The sequence below is a fragment of the Thunnus albacares genome, chromosome 2, assembly GCF_914725855.1.
Source record: "Thunnus albacares chromosome 2, fThuAlb1.1, whole genome shotgun sequence".
NCBI lineage: Eukaryota > Metazoa > Chordata > Actinopteri > Scombriformes > Scombridae > Thunnus > Thunnus albacares.
In genome coordinates this window covers 9,292,538-9,306,274 of record NC_058107.1, presented here as the reverse complement: position 1 = coordinate 9,306,274, position 13,737 = coordinate 9,292,538, and the positions used below count along the sequence as shown (strand labels likewise).

Sequence of the window (13,737 nt, the reverse complement as noted above, 5' to 3'; positions counted from 1 at the left end):
ATGAAGTTTTATAATTCATCACCTCTCTAATTCTAGGATTTAAAGTAAACATTTTCAGCTTTGGACTTGCTTTGTTTTATTTGGCCAAAGTGCACTGCATAGACTGACTGTCATATACACGACCTGTATTTTGATTGTATTATTAGTTCTGCTAAAGAGCTTCTCTTTATTTGTGTTTTGCAGGCTTGTGGTCGGAGCCAGCTGTATCCTTTGTCTGCCAGAGAGCTTTTAAATGGAGCCACTGCACGAGTCCACTGGTGATCAGTTGAGGAAGAGTGATGTTATAAACTTAACATTGGCATCAGACTAGTGTGAAATAGTACAAATAACTCTTAGCATTTGTTTTAAACTCAATGTGCCATATCTGCAAATACACCGAGTGTGAAATACATTATCCACATGTCATTTAGGAAATCATTACAAAACAAATATTTTTCCAAATACAATTCATCCATTATCTTGTTTAAATGCTGCTGTTTGACTGTTTTCACCTTATTCTTAAGCGAGCTACTTGGTGTGCAAGAATGTCAGTATTTATTTTTATGGCCACACATCAGGTGCTACTGCACATGAAACTCAATAAAAACACTATAATTCTCAACCTGCTGTTGCTCAGATGTGGCTCTGGAGTGTGCAGGGTTCCTCACAGGCATCGGCTTGGACACCACAGTGATGGTTCGTAGCATTGCCCTCCGGGGGTTTGATCAGGTATGGCTCCCTGTGCTACAGTCTATATTTTGGACATCATGATAGTGATTTTGTCATGTTTGATGTGGGTATTTGCCTTTGATTTGTGCAGCAAATGGCAGGTCTAGTGACAGACTACATGGAGGCTTATGGAACCAAGTTTGCATGGAAGTGCGTCCCCAAGAGAGTAGACAAACTCTCCTCAGGAGCCTTTCAGGTGACCTGGACTGACATCCGAACAGGCAACGAACACAAGGACACCTACGACACTGTGTTGTGGGCAGTTGGTGAGTGTGTGCGTGCACGTTTGTGTGTGTCACATATCTGGGTTAATTCACATAAATCTGAAATTAACTTGCATTAACTCTACATTAATGTAGAATGTAATACTTTAGCAACCTGCTCCACAAAAGCAAGTCTGCACCAGTGCTGACTTGTCATTCTCCATTACCCTTAACCAGCAGTGCGACTGCCTGATTATTGAGGAAACATAACTTAAATCTAAGTTGCGACTTGCTATTTTTATCAGAATTGAGATCATGTACCTAAACCTATTGCTACATTTTCCTGCACTGACTATTCCTGGTTGATTTGAAATCTCAGAATGTGCAATGTGTAAAGTAAAGAAACATCAACCATCAAAAACAGAACATATAATCTATTTTATATCACATGATGATATTACACATCACAGTTAACCAGTGCCTGCAGTACTGTGCAAAGGTTTTAGGTACTAAACGTTAAGTGAGGATGCTTTAAAAAATAATGCCATGAATAGTTTTTATTCATCAATTAACTTCATGCAGAGTGCAGTAAGAAGAGAAGAAACTTAAGTCAAATCAATATTTGGTGTGACCACGCTTCGCCTTTAAAACAGCACCAGTTCTCCTCAGTATACTTGCACTCAGTTTTTCAAGGTACTAGGCAGGTAGAGTTTGTTGCACTTGCACTGTCCCCAAGTGGCCAAAATAGAATTGAATACAGGTTTGGATATAAAAATAATGAGTCTCTTGTATAAAGCACATCTTTATAGGGACTCTCCACTGATTTTTTACAAATAATGATCAGTTTACTTGTCATCAAGAATACTACTCAGCCTGTGAAAACAGTTGTGCAATGTCCTCTGTGGCTCTACACAGACTCTACAGTCTGAAAAATAACCCTAATGATGTCATTGTGTTATCTCAGCTTGGATTTGAAGATGACAGATTTAAAAAAGAAAGCATGTATTGCAAACTGAGGGCAGGGAATCTGAAAGATGTTGGCATTTAACAGGCAACAAGGGGCTAACAAAATATATTAAATATCATTATGGGATGTAGGATCCTGTGTTTTTGGAGCTCGGCCCATAATAGGAACTAAATGTCAGAATAGTTTGAACCAGTTATTTCTGGTTAAAACCAGTGCACTCAACTCTCCAACTTTATGAAGTGCAATACTAATATGGTGGAGTGCCCCTTTAAGATGTCCCAATAGTTACAAAAAACTACTCGGCATATTTGTTTAATTGCTAGTCAATAGATGCAGTCCACAGTGCAGTAATTAACTCTTAAATCTCTATTTTTAAAACATCCTTTTGGATTATATGTGATACAGCGCCTGTATTGTTTCATTCTGATATAACAATACATCCCTGAAATAAAACACTGGTATCACTGTTTTTTGTCCCCACCACCGTCAATTTCATTTTCGTCCTCAATAGAGTGCAGTGTCAGCAGATAGCAGAGGAATCAAGGCTGAAAACAAAGTAATAAAGCCTGAGTGATGGGGATGGCCAGGGGAAGTGTTAATCACCCAGTGCTGGCTCTCTGGCTCTGTGGTTGGAGAGGGGCAGGACGGGGCAGGATGCACCCAGGCACAGGGTCACAGCGTTCCCCTCTTTGTTGTCCCTCTCTGGGCTCTTCCTGTCCATGCCAGCCCTGCGGAAACCAACCCGGCATCTGTCACTGCCATCCCTGCCCGCAGCCCTCTGCCTGCCATTACTGCCAGCCTTTCTCCTTGTCTTCTGTCCATTCTATTCTATCTATCTATCATTTCACATCTCCCGTTCCACCAGCAGCATGAGTAACAATGGAGTGAACATCCGTCGGTTTATTTGTGTTGAACGCTTTCAAAGACAACGCCGTGCTTCCAAACCAGACTGATGCTGAGTCTGTGTGTGTGTTCGTGTGTGTCTGTGTGTGTCTTTTTGTTGAGAGGGTCCTTTTGCTCTATGCGTGTGACAGCAACAAGGATGTGCGTGACCCTGCAGCTGAGATGACGTTCGGTCTTCCCTCCCGCTGCTGAATTCCCACATCGTCTCAGCGTGAGACTGGGGGTGAGAATGATAATTGCATTGAGTGCATGTATCAGTAGGTTTTCGACATGCGTGAGATGCAGCAATCCTTATATTTCCTATCTTCATGAGAGTGATAGTTCCCCCCTGAACTCAGTCAAGGACCCAGCTAAAACAGGCATACAAACTATGTTGGTTTCAGTCCACAGTGCACCAAACTACTGAGTATTTTAGCCTGTTTTTAGCCTTTTATACATTTCCTGGTTCCTTTTACTTTTTCAAAAGGAACAGATGTGATTTTTGTCAAATAGCATCACCACAAGTTTAATTTCCCTCACCTTATATCAAAACAATGTTACATATTAAAAAGGCTTTCAATAATTGCCCTAACACCAGCAGCAACAACTGATTTGTGTTTGTGCTTCTAGCTAAAACCGTGTAAGGACTCAGCCCACTATATCCATGACAGTTTTTGTTCCCATGCAGTTTAGTGAGAAAGCAGTAACAACATGGCCTCTGCTCTTTGATGTATATGTGCAGGAGTTATGAGTACAAGGCCACTTCCCTTTACTGTGACCTTACACTAGAGGCCAGGCAGGGTCCCAGGCCTCTGTGGAGTTATTAAAGGCCAGAGGGGAGCAGGGGACAGTATCACCACTGTCTGCTACATCCTTCTCCCCAGCCCTGTCTCCCTCCACCTTTCCCCTGCTCCTTCCTGGCCGTACGGCCGCTCCCATGTCCAGGTGTGCCTGCAGAAACACACCAGGAAACAGAACATTTCCACACTTCCTGTCTGCATGCAGACAGTGGGCACATTAGTCTTTCTCCTCATTGCACTCTACAGTACTCAAGGATGTCCCAGTGTTTTTACAGGATCTTTGGAGTTTCAACTCAAATGTATTTCTAATGAAACAACATTGCCTTTCTTAGTATTATAAGTTAATGAGGACATTCCTGAATGATGCTCCTCTGTCTCTCAGTCTTTTTCTATCAAACATTGCAAACACTTACAGTACAGTCGTGGAATAGCATGTGAAGTTGCCAAATACACACTTAATCTATGTAGACTGCATCTATAGAGATGTTTTTTGGGTTTAGTTGCTGCAAGCTAATAAATATCAATTCCAAAATAGTATCAGAAATTTAAACCCTAATATTGGCTTATAAGCAGTACATTTGAATCTTTTTCTCTCTCAAATTAAAGATGTGGCTCTCAATTTAAGCTTTTTGGTTATCATGATGTAGCATTGGTATTTGTGAACAAACACATTCTTTAGAAATGGAAGTAAAGAAAGAAAATATACAGCTAAATGCTCACAGGCTGAGACATTTATTCATTTTTTTATTCATGAAAAAAGCAATCAAAATTTGGTAAAAAAAAAGATTAGAATAAGTCAAAAGGTCTGAGGTGACCTTGCTGAGCCTTACCTGTAAAATTGTTTGGGCATATGTGTTTCTCTGTAACATTAAATGTTAATTAAATAAGTAACAATCAAAGGTAAAGTTTGTGAGAAAAAAATATCTTTATTTTTATTCAGAGTTTAACACTCTCAGCTAATCTGCTTCATCAGGACTGTGTGGGAGTGGTTTGATCAGATTTGATTGACACTGCCAGTCTCCTATGAAATAATCAGAACTGCTCTAACTTGTGCAGAAAATAGTGTGTTCAATCACTCATAGTAGCTGATTGAGAAAATAGGTTTTCATGGCCTTTAAACTCTGTCTCAGTGGTGGCTGGTGACTCAAAAAATTGGGGAGGACAGGAGGAAAACCAACATGGAATCTTACAATAAACTGCATCAAATTATATTATTGTCCTCCACCTGCTGAAATTGGAGGGGTGAGGGGCAATTTTATATGCCAATAAAACAATTTGCTTTCAAAAACAAAAACCCCTGAGTGATGAAAAGGCTGCTTCTTTAAAGACATTTAGCATATACATAAGAAGAAGAAATGCTTATTTTAGCAGTGGAGTAGTTCAGAATGTGTCATTTTACCAACAAAGTTAAATTCAAATTTATAGTATTGTTCTATTGTGACAACAGATTTATGTTCTCATCAAAAACAGACAACATATCACATGATCTACACGTGTTTCCTGTGTATTTTCTTAGTATACAGAAATATATAAAGCACCACAAAGCTTATAATCTGATACAGGTTTAGATCAGTGCTGAACACTAGAAAGACTAAACATTAAAAACATTCACAGATCTAAAAGTGTAGGTTCACATCAGAAAGTATTAATGCATGTATCAAATACATGACTTAGACACTCTTATCTATATGCATGACATACAAAATATAGTCTACAAAGTTGACATGTTAACACTCGTTATTCTAGTTACTTTAAGCTATTACTCAATATACGACTCATCTTAAAAACAAACTGAGGAAATTGTCACAACAAGCAGCTAAACCTCCTGCACACTCATTCACTAATCACACAACATCAACAGGTGACTGAACAACCACTCAAATAAAAACTGGATCAATTCCAAATGAATGAGTGAGTCCAGACAGCTCACTGTCACTTCAACAAGCAAACTACCCACAAGACATTATATGATCTTTGCTGCATTCTTGTTAAGGAGATAAATTCACACAATAGCCACACACAGAGACATTTAGCCATCAGAGATGAAATTAGCAACCAAAGAGACAGAAAGAGAGGAGCTGTATCTTACTCACGTTATCTGACGTCTTCTTTCTTTCATGGAGATGAAGTATCCATGTCATAATGACCATTTGTGGCTGTTGGTCATCTTGTTCGTTAGTTAACAGAACTTTGTGGCTGCTGGTTAACCAGTCTGATATCATTATCAACAATGACAATCAAGCTAACTCTCCTGGTTGTTTTCTCCGGTTGCTTCTCTCTCCAGCCTCCCTGGTGGCATCCTGCCGCTGCTGCGCTGCACAGTCCAAATCCATTCTCCCCTTAGCTTAACAACAGTCCTTAACAGTCCTTCCATCCTTCCATGGATGTATAAACAGTCCTTCAGGCTGCTACAACAAGCTGTTGCGTTGGTTAACGCAAGCAGCTATCTACTGCTCTTATCCACTGTTGCTACTCTGCCTTACAGTGGAGAGAATTGAAGATGAAATCTGGTAACTATCATTGGACCAACGCGATGTCAATATTGCATTCTGGTTGTTGATTGGTTAGGGTGGACATCCTCCCTTGGAGCGTCATTTTTAGTGTCTTGTCCAATCATAGATTAGCATGAAAAAAAATGAAGTACATTAAATTCATGTGAGAGATCCCGTCCTGAGGAGGACAGCAGGCACCCGTCCTCCTCTGCCCCCCACTCCCCACCCCCACCACTTCACACACACTGCTCTGCAGGTGTTGCTGTATTTTAACCAGAATTTCAATAATGGATTTTTTCCAAAGATGAGAGAAAAAATATTTTATAAATAATACCGAGATTTGGTAATGGTTTATTTCAACTAAATATTCTTTTTAATATTTTGATCTCCCTCTTGCCTCTCAAAAAATAGAGGAGGAGCAACCCCCTCTGCCTCTATGGACCAGCCTCCACTGCTCTGTCTGCAATGGACGGTGTTGCTAATGTCAGAGAAAGCTCTCGCTGAGATGAGTAGAATGACTTGCGGTACATGTGGAAATAAAAGCATGGAGAGAGGGAGCAGAGTTTACAAGTAATAACAGTGACTTTGTAGGTTTAAGTGTGGACTGCACACATCTAATTTTTCGACATACAATGGTACTAATTCTCTAAAACACAACAAACTGTCTAAAGAATAAATAGAGCTCACAAGACATTTCCTATACAATTGGGATATTTCATCATACACATATGCTACAGTAAGTATTTTTTCTACAGACAGTCAGCTCTTTATCAATTTGCATCTTAAAATCTTTTTTGGCCTGAAACAGAACACATAATCAATCTTTGGCATCCTGTATGATCTGTTGCCCCAAGAAAAATAACCTCGCCCCTTGCATTGCTCTCCCTTTTGTCTTTGTTCATTTGATTGATCAGATAAGCCTTCAGCTCTCATTTCAACTTGCAGAGTTTTGTTGTGGCTAATTAGCCTAGCGGTCTAGAGGCTTCCTCCTAATGTCACAACAGTCTTTGTTCATATTGGTCTATCTGTTGGACCATGGTGTGTGTGTGTTCAAGCGCCAAGCAAGTCCCTTATCAGCAAGCCCACTGTTGTTGTGTCCTCGCCACACAATGGAGCTGTGGTCGCTCCTGCAGCAGTGACCGGAGCTACAGACAGGAAGGCCAGATATGCAAAGAGAAAGTCTGTACCTACCAATGAGATTCTACCAGTTGGCCAATACTGATATTTTTGCAATATTTAATGCTGAAATTCAATATTTTTAAACCAGAAAATGCAAAAATATATTCTTGTCACAGTGGTAAAGTGGTAAAACAGGATGAAGACCATTATGGGACTCAAACTCAGAGTAATAAAATCTTTAAGGTCTCTTAGCTCTCTAAGTCAATACAACCCACCAAAAATGTAGGGACATTCTGGATATATCCTGAATAACACCGAATAGAGAACGACATGTATACGAAGGCTATTCCAGTGTAGTGGCCGCACAAAAATATTTACAAGCCCTGCTTTTGGGAATTCGTCTTTGCTGCCTAAATTCCCCTCTCTCCTCCCCTTCTGCGCTCTGCATCCCCTTCAACCACCCATGCTGTGGAGTATATAGACAGGTCCCTGTAGCCCCCCGGTCTGAGAAGAGGGGGAGGACGTTGTTCTTTGGCTCCAGCCAGGAAAAGGGTCTTGGGGGTTTGTTATTTTTGCTGTCCGATAGCATCTACATGGGTACCTCAGGGCCGGGTGTTTATTATGCTACCCAGGCAGGTTGTGAGGAGCTACGGAGAGGACGGTGGGGGGAGCGTGTGGTCCATGTTCCATCACCATGGAGACTCAGTGTCGACAGCATCAGTCAACCGTCCCCCAGGAAGTGTCAGAAATCGCACCTTGGGGTGTCCCCGAGGGTTGATGGGATCCTAATTCCCAGATGCTCAGTTTGTCCTCTGCTCTTCATTGCTCTAGTTCTCCATCTCAGCTAGCCAGATGTTGTTGTTCCTAATTGTCCTAAAAGTCTTTTCTAATTAAACTTAAAATTCAACCTCAATTTATATGTGAAGGCAAACACATATAGTGGTGTTTGTCCTTTTTTGATTAATCATTTAGACTAAAAAATGTCAGAAAATAGTGAAATGTTCATAAAAATTCCGAGAACCAAAGGAGAAAACTTCATAATAGCTTGTTTTGTGTGACCAACCAATGTATTCAATGTAAAATGATATAAAAACCAAAAAAGCAACAAATCCTCACATTTATAAGGCTGAAACCAAAAAATGTTTGGCATCTTTGCTTGATAAATGAGTTAATTAATGATGAATGAATTGACTGTAAGAAGTGTTGGCAATGAGTTTTCTGTTGATCAACTAATCAATCAATTGCCTACTTATTATTTCAGCACTAGGTTATTTTTCATAATTTTGTCAGGGTGGAAAAGAATCTCCGTCCTGTTGGTTTTAGACAACCTTGTTGTTTTCATAAGCCCTCGCTCTTAGTGCTCCAGCTGGATGCTACAGTAGGTGTTAGGAACACTGTACAGAGAGCCTCTCTCCTCTGCCGCACCTCTCTCTCCTAAATTGTAGTAGAATATTCTCCCTCTGTTGTTTCCTCTCATTGGCCTCAGGTAGAGCTCCAGAAACCAAGGCCCTGGGTCTCGACAAGCTTGGTGTGCAACTCAACAACGAGACGGGGAAAATAGTTGTGGCCGCTGATGAATCTACCTCGGTGCCAAACATCTATGCTTTCGGCGACATTGGCGAGGTAGGCACTGTCAACAGGCGCTACACTGACAACAGGAACAGCCCTAATAACAGTCAAGATGGAATAACACTCATAATATTAGTCTTAATTTAGACTATAAAAATGAATTCTGTGCCAATGTTTCTGTTAAGCCACACCTATCACACAGTTACTGTAAATGCTTTCCATAGATTGAGCAGGCTGTGCAGAGGTTTGTCAACTCTGTGAGAGAACGAACACCAATGGAATGAAACATTAACACATATCAGCTTCAGATTTGATTTGTACCATCACAGAAATTTCAATTTTAGTTTTTTCAATACATTTCTTGATAGGAATAAATTGTCGTTGGTACTTGGGATGTAAACAAATACATTATTCGGATATGAACAGACAATGTGCTCTGAACAGACACAATTACTCAACTGTCACAATTTGTCAACGTCCCACCCCTTAGTCTTCCTCTTAGTCTTAACTCAGTTTAATTGAAACACGGACATCACACACTCTTCTATAATCAGTGAAACTCAATGGTGGCAGAATCTCTGATGTCATTTAGAAATCCATTCAGAAATTATAGGAAAGAGGAGCTCCTTATACTTTCAGATCTTGATTCTTAATCATCAGTTTTAGACTTTTTCCTCAGTATCAAAGAAATCTTGGTGATTGTTGTCTGTACAGTGCAAACTGCTAGTAGCCAAAACAGTATGACTTTCTTTCATGAAGATTTACCAAAATGTAAAAAAAATAGGCTATAAGCTAAAAAAACAGATAGTATTGAGTTCAGTAGTGACAGTGAGGGTCATCCTCAATAATATTTTATCAGTTTTCACTCTCAGTGAAAACTGATAAAATATGCAGTGCAGCATAAAGCTTAACCGAAGTTGCACAGAAGTTGTTATTTTTACATCATGATCCGACATTGAAGCCTGATACATTATACAACTTGACAGTAGAAGAGCTGAAGTTAGAGACTGTCTCAAAAATGCATGCAAAATGACTGAGAGCTGCTCAGATTTTTGTCAATACCTTTCTAATTACTTTTTCTTTTCATCTGGTTCTCATCCGCTGCGTGCATAACCTTTATTAAATTATACATTATTGCCCAAATGAGCTATTACGACCTATTTTTTGTCAATTGTGCTCTCATTTTATAATCATAGACACTTGAATGTACATTCATCTGGGGCTCCTCTCACTAAATACACAACTAGTTACCACAACACTCCAGTGTTTTAAAAGGAAAATCATGCAATATGACCAAATGTAATTCCAACATATTTTTCTGGACCGTGAACAGGCACACAGCTTTTTTTTAGACTCAGTTCAGTTTAAGACTCTTGTTTTGAAGGTAGGAATCTGCATTATTATTATTTGATATATTTAGCAACATGGTTAAAGTATTATTGTAATTTGTATATTTTGTTGGCAGCTAAACTTATATGTTCAAGGAGTTTAAATGGCACTAGACAACAGTTTAACATGGAAAATGAAGCATTCTAGACCATTTTTAATTACTTCTGATGTAGGCCCGTCCCAGATCCAGTAAATATATCTTAATATTATTTTAGTGAAAACACACATATACAGACAGTAGTCGGCACTGTAGATCTTGTTGACACTTGAGTCAGAGGTGAAATGGTAAACACGCTGACCTCCAGCTGATAATCATCTCAAGGTTCACAGCCACCAATGTGCAAAAACAGTTATAATTTACCTTAAAGTTGTTTACACCACATCAGTTTGTTTTACTAAGATATAGGTCCATAATATTAATTAAGCTTATTATCATTTTGTCTGTCTCTGGTGTAAAGAAATAATTTGGATCAATTCTAGATAAAAACAGTTAAATTGAGTAAAGGTTGTGTTTTTTTCCACCACACGCCTTCTAAAAATTCTAGAACCTAAAGATAAGTTTTGTAGTTTGTCGTCATTGTAAAAGTAAGGCTTTTTTTTTTTTGCACACATACGAGACATTTCACTCTGCCAGTGAGTGTTCGGCAGAAGACTGAATATCATGTGAGGCCTCAGATAATCATTGGCATTGGCGCTGTGTGTTCTAAGCTGAAGCAGCCGTGTTAATACTAGTTATCCCTGCTGTATGTAATGTCAGTGTTGCAGTGTTGTTTTTTCACCACAACCAGCTGTGTGCTTCCTTCCTGCCTCCCAGGCCTCATGACACACACACACACATTTGCTGAGCGTCTTTTTGATTGACAGCTCGCTTTGATGAGTCGTGCTTCACCCCAATCTGTCTGTCAGCTTTTCACAGCAGCAGGAGGCTTTTTTCCTCTTTAAAATGTGAGGGTTGATATCTCGCTCAATTTGTCCACTGCGCTGTTGTTTTCTTTTCTTCTCATCGACAAATGGAGACACCTCCAGAGTGCCAAGAAATGCATTATAATGACGCATGCTGTCTGGTGTGTAAACAGTTACTGGAACACCAGAGCACACATCCACATACATGCAGAGGTGCAGGAGATGTTTTGGACAACAGGATGTGCGGTGGTAATTTAACAGGTTTAGGTCATGCCTTTAGAATTGCCCCGCAGCCCTACTGTTTCCAGCACTGTTCAGTTACACGTATGTGTGTGTGTGTGTGTGTGTGTGTGTGTGTGTGTGTGTGTGTCCATGACTGTGTGTTTGTCTGTTTTGGCAGACATCCAGAACAACATGTCAAAAACATAGAAACAGAGATTTTTTTGAAAAAGTATGCTAGACGGTTAAAATGTTTAGCACTTGCCACTTATGTTAGGGTTAAGGTAGAACTACGTCTTGTGTGTGTGTGTGTGTGTGTGTGTGTGTATGCATGCATGTATGTGTGTATGTGAGTTTGAAGTACAGTTACACTGAAATAAGCAAAATTGTCTGTTGTTTTAGGGTCGTCCTGAACTGACCCCAACGGCCATTAAAGCAGGAAAGCTCCTCGCCCGAAGACTGACCGGTCAGAGCATAGAGCTCATGAACTACGACAATGTAAGACACACACAAACACACACACAAACACACACACACACACACTGGGACTCTGATCATTTCCCTCCATCTTTCCACAGCTTTAGAGCCTATTGTTTTATTCTTCATTTGAAGCAAATTAGAACCATTTCTCATTCTTGTGGTTGGAGTCTCTATGGACCCCCACCCTCCGCCCCCATATGGCTTATTTGATACTATGATGACTCACAGCATAAATAAGCCACATTAGGTTTCGATATTTATTTTGAGACCGCTGATGGGAGACAGTTTTACCTTTAAAATGTCTTTAATACCTATGTATACTCAAATAGTTCTCGTCTTGTTATCACTGTGAGATTGTCAGAGAACAAGTACAAAATAGTCCTGCACATTACCCTTTACAAAAGCACAACCTATAGGTTTTTACACTTCACTTTTTAGTGCGGATTAAACAAACTAGATTATAAAGTGTTAATTAGAGTTTTACTGGTGCTGGTAGGCAGATTTTTTAATCCTTTGGACAGAACCAGCCTCACCGTTTCCCCCTGTTTACAGTATTTATGCTTAACTAAGCTAACTGTCTCCTGGTATTATATTGATCTTGTTATCTAACTCTCTACAAGAAAGCAAATAAGCTTAGTTCCCAAAATATCTATTGCTTTAATGTTTGTTTCATTACAATGGAAAGTTTCCCTACCTCGGGGTTTGGATCATATGTGGAGTATCTTTACATAAACATGGGGCTGCTTGGGGTTTCTAAGACCGTTTATATGGATATTTTTTATATAGTTTTGATAACAAATAAAAAGGTTTAAAGTACATCTCCGTATGATATATTTATAGATTTTTATACAATACATTTGGAGCTCCTGGACCTTGAAATCTAATAGTATGCCATACTCAAATATACATGGCTACATTATTATGGAATTGTTGAGGTCATGAGAAATTTGAGACTCAAAAAGTTTGAATAAAAGAGGAAAGTTTTCTAGTTCTGTTTGTATGTGTGTGTGTGTGTGTGTGTGTGTGTGTGTGTGTGTGTGTGTGTGTGTGTGTGTGTGTGTGTGTCAGGTGCCCACCACTGTGTTCACCCCTCTCGAGTACGGCTGTGTGGGTCTATCTGAGGAGGAGGCTGAGAAGAAGCACGGAAAAGACGGCATAGAGGTATGATGGGTTGTGGTAATACTGCTGTAAGCAATGAATATCTAACTGTAAATATTTCCAGAATGGATTTTCAGTATTTTTGACAAAAAATGCTGAAACATAATACACAGTGACTTATTTGAAATTGAATATACATTCTAATCAAATTTTTACCACTATATAGAAAATACAGTGGTTAAAAAATTGAATTATTCACCAGAAAAGCCCACATTAAATAGAGAAGACCTCAGTTAGACCTGAACCCTTAACATAGCAGTGTTTGTGGCATGAAGCATCTCAAGTACCCACAATGTTGTGAAATGCCACATAACATAAAACATAACCTTTTGGTAATGATTTAAAGAGATATAATGTTTTGTTTTGGTAAATACTTTATAAGGAAAAAATTGAAAATTTGAAACATGAAATGATTTGAAATCCAATTTTTTTTATACTTTTTAGTTGCCTGTTAGTCTTCAACTTACTGTGAAATTAAATAAACGGCTGATCTCATTGCAGGTAGAAGGAATGATTTTATTCATGTAGAAATTGCACTCTATAATATAACTTTATAAGATAACTGGTGTAGCAGACTGTGAAGTGTTGAATTAAGAGGTTTGTTTCATGAATGGCTACATGTCACACACACACACAAAGAAAGTTACAGTGGCAGTGATAGAGGCTTGCTGCTGCCATCAACCTGCATTAAAAGACAGAATGTCTTCTAACCTCTAAACACACACTGAGACACGCATACAATGCATAAGCAAGCAGCTCTGTATGTCCCATTCTTGTGTACGTGAGCAGTGTGCCAGATGCTAGCCAACACCTGCACAAGGCCGTCGATAAACGCTTTAGCCGGCAAG

The 13,737-nt window shown here is 39.4% G+C and overlaps 1 protein-coding gene across 1 annotated transcript in view; it reads left to right on the top strand.

The window, feature by feature from the left end:
- txnrd2.2 (thioredoxin reductase 2, tandem duplicate 2) overlaps positions 1-13,737 on the top strand; it is a 29,475-nt gene that overhangs the window by 10,950 nt on the left and 4,788 nt on the right. The window contains exons 9-14 of the mRNA XM_044364794.1: positions 184-203; positions 617-708; positions 800-974; positions 8,658-8,794; positions 11,654-11,749; positions 12,800-12,892. Coding sequence (XP_044220729.1) covers positions 184-203; positions 617-708; positions 800-974; positions 8,658-8,794; positions 11,654-11,749; positions 12,800-12,892 — 613 coding nt within the window. The remainder of the gene's footprint in view (positions 1-183; positions 204-616; positions 709-799; positions 975-8,657; positions 8,795-11,653; positions 11,750-12,799; positions 12,893-13,737) is intronic.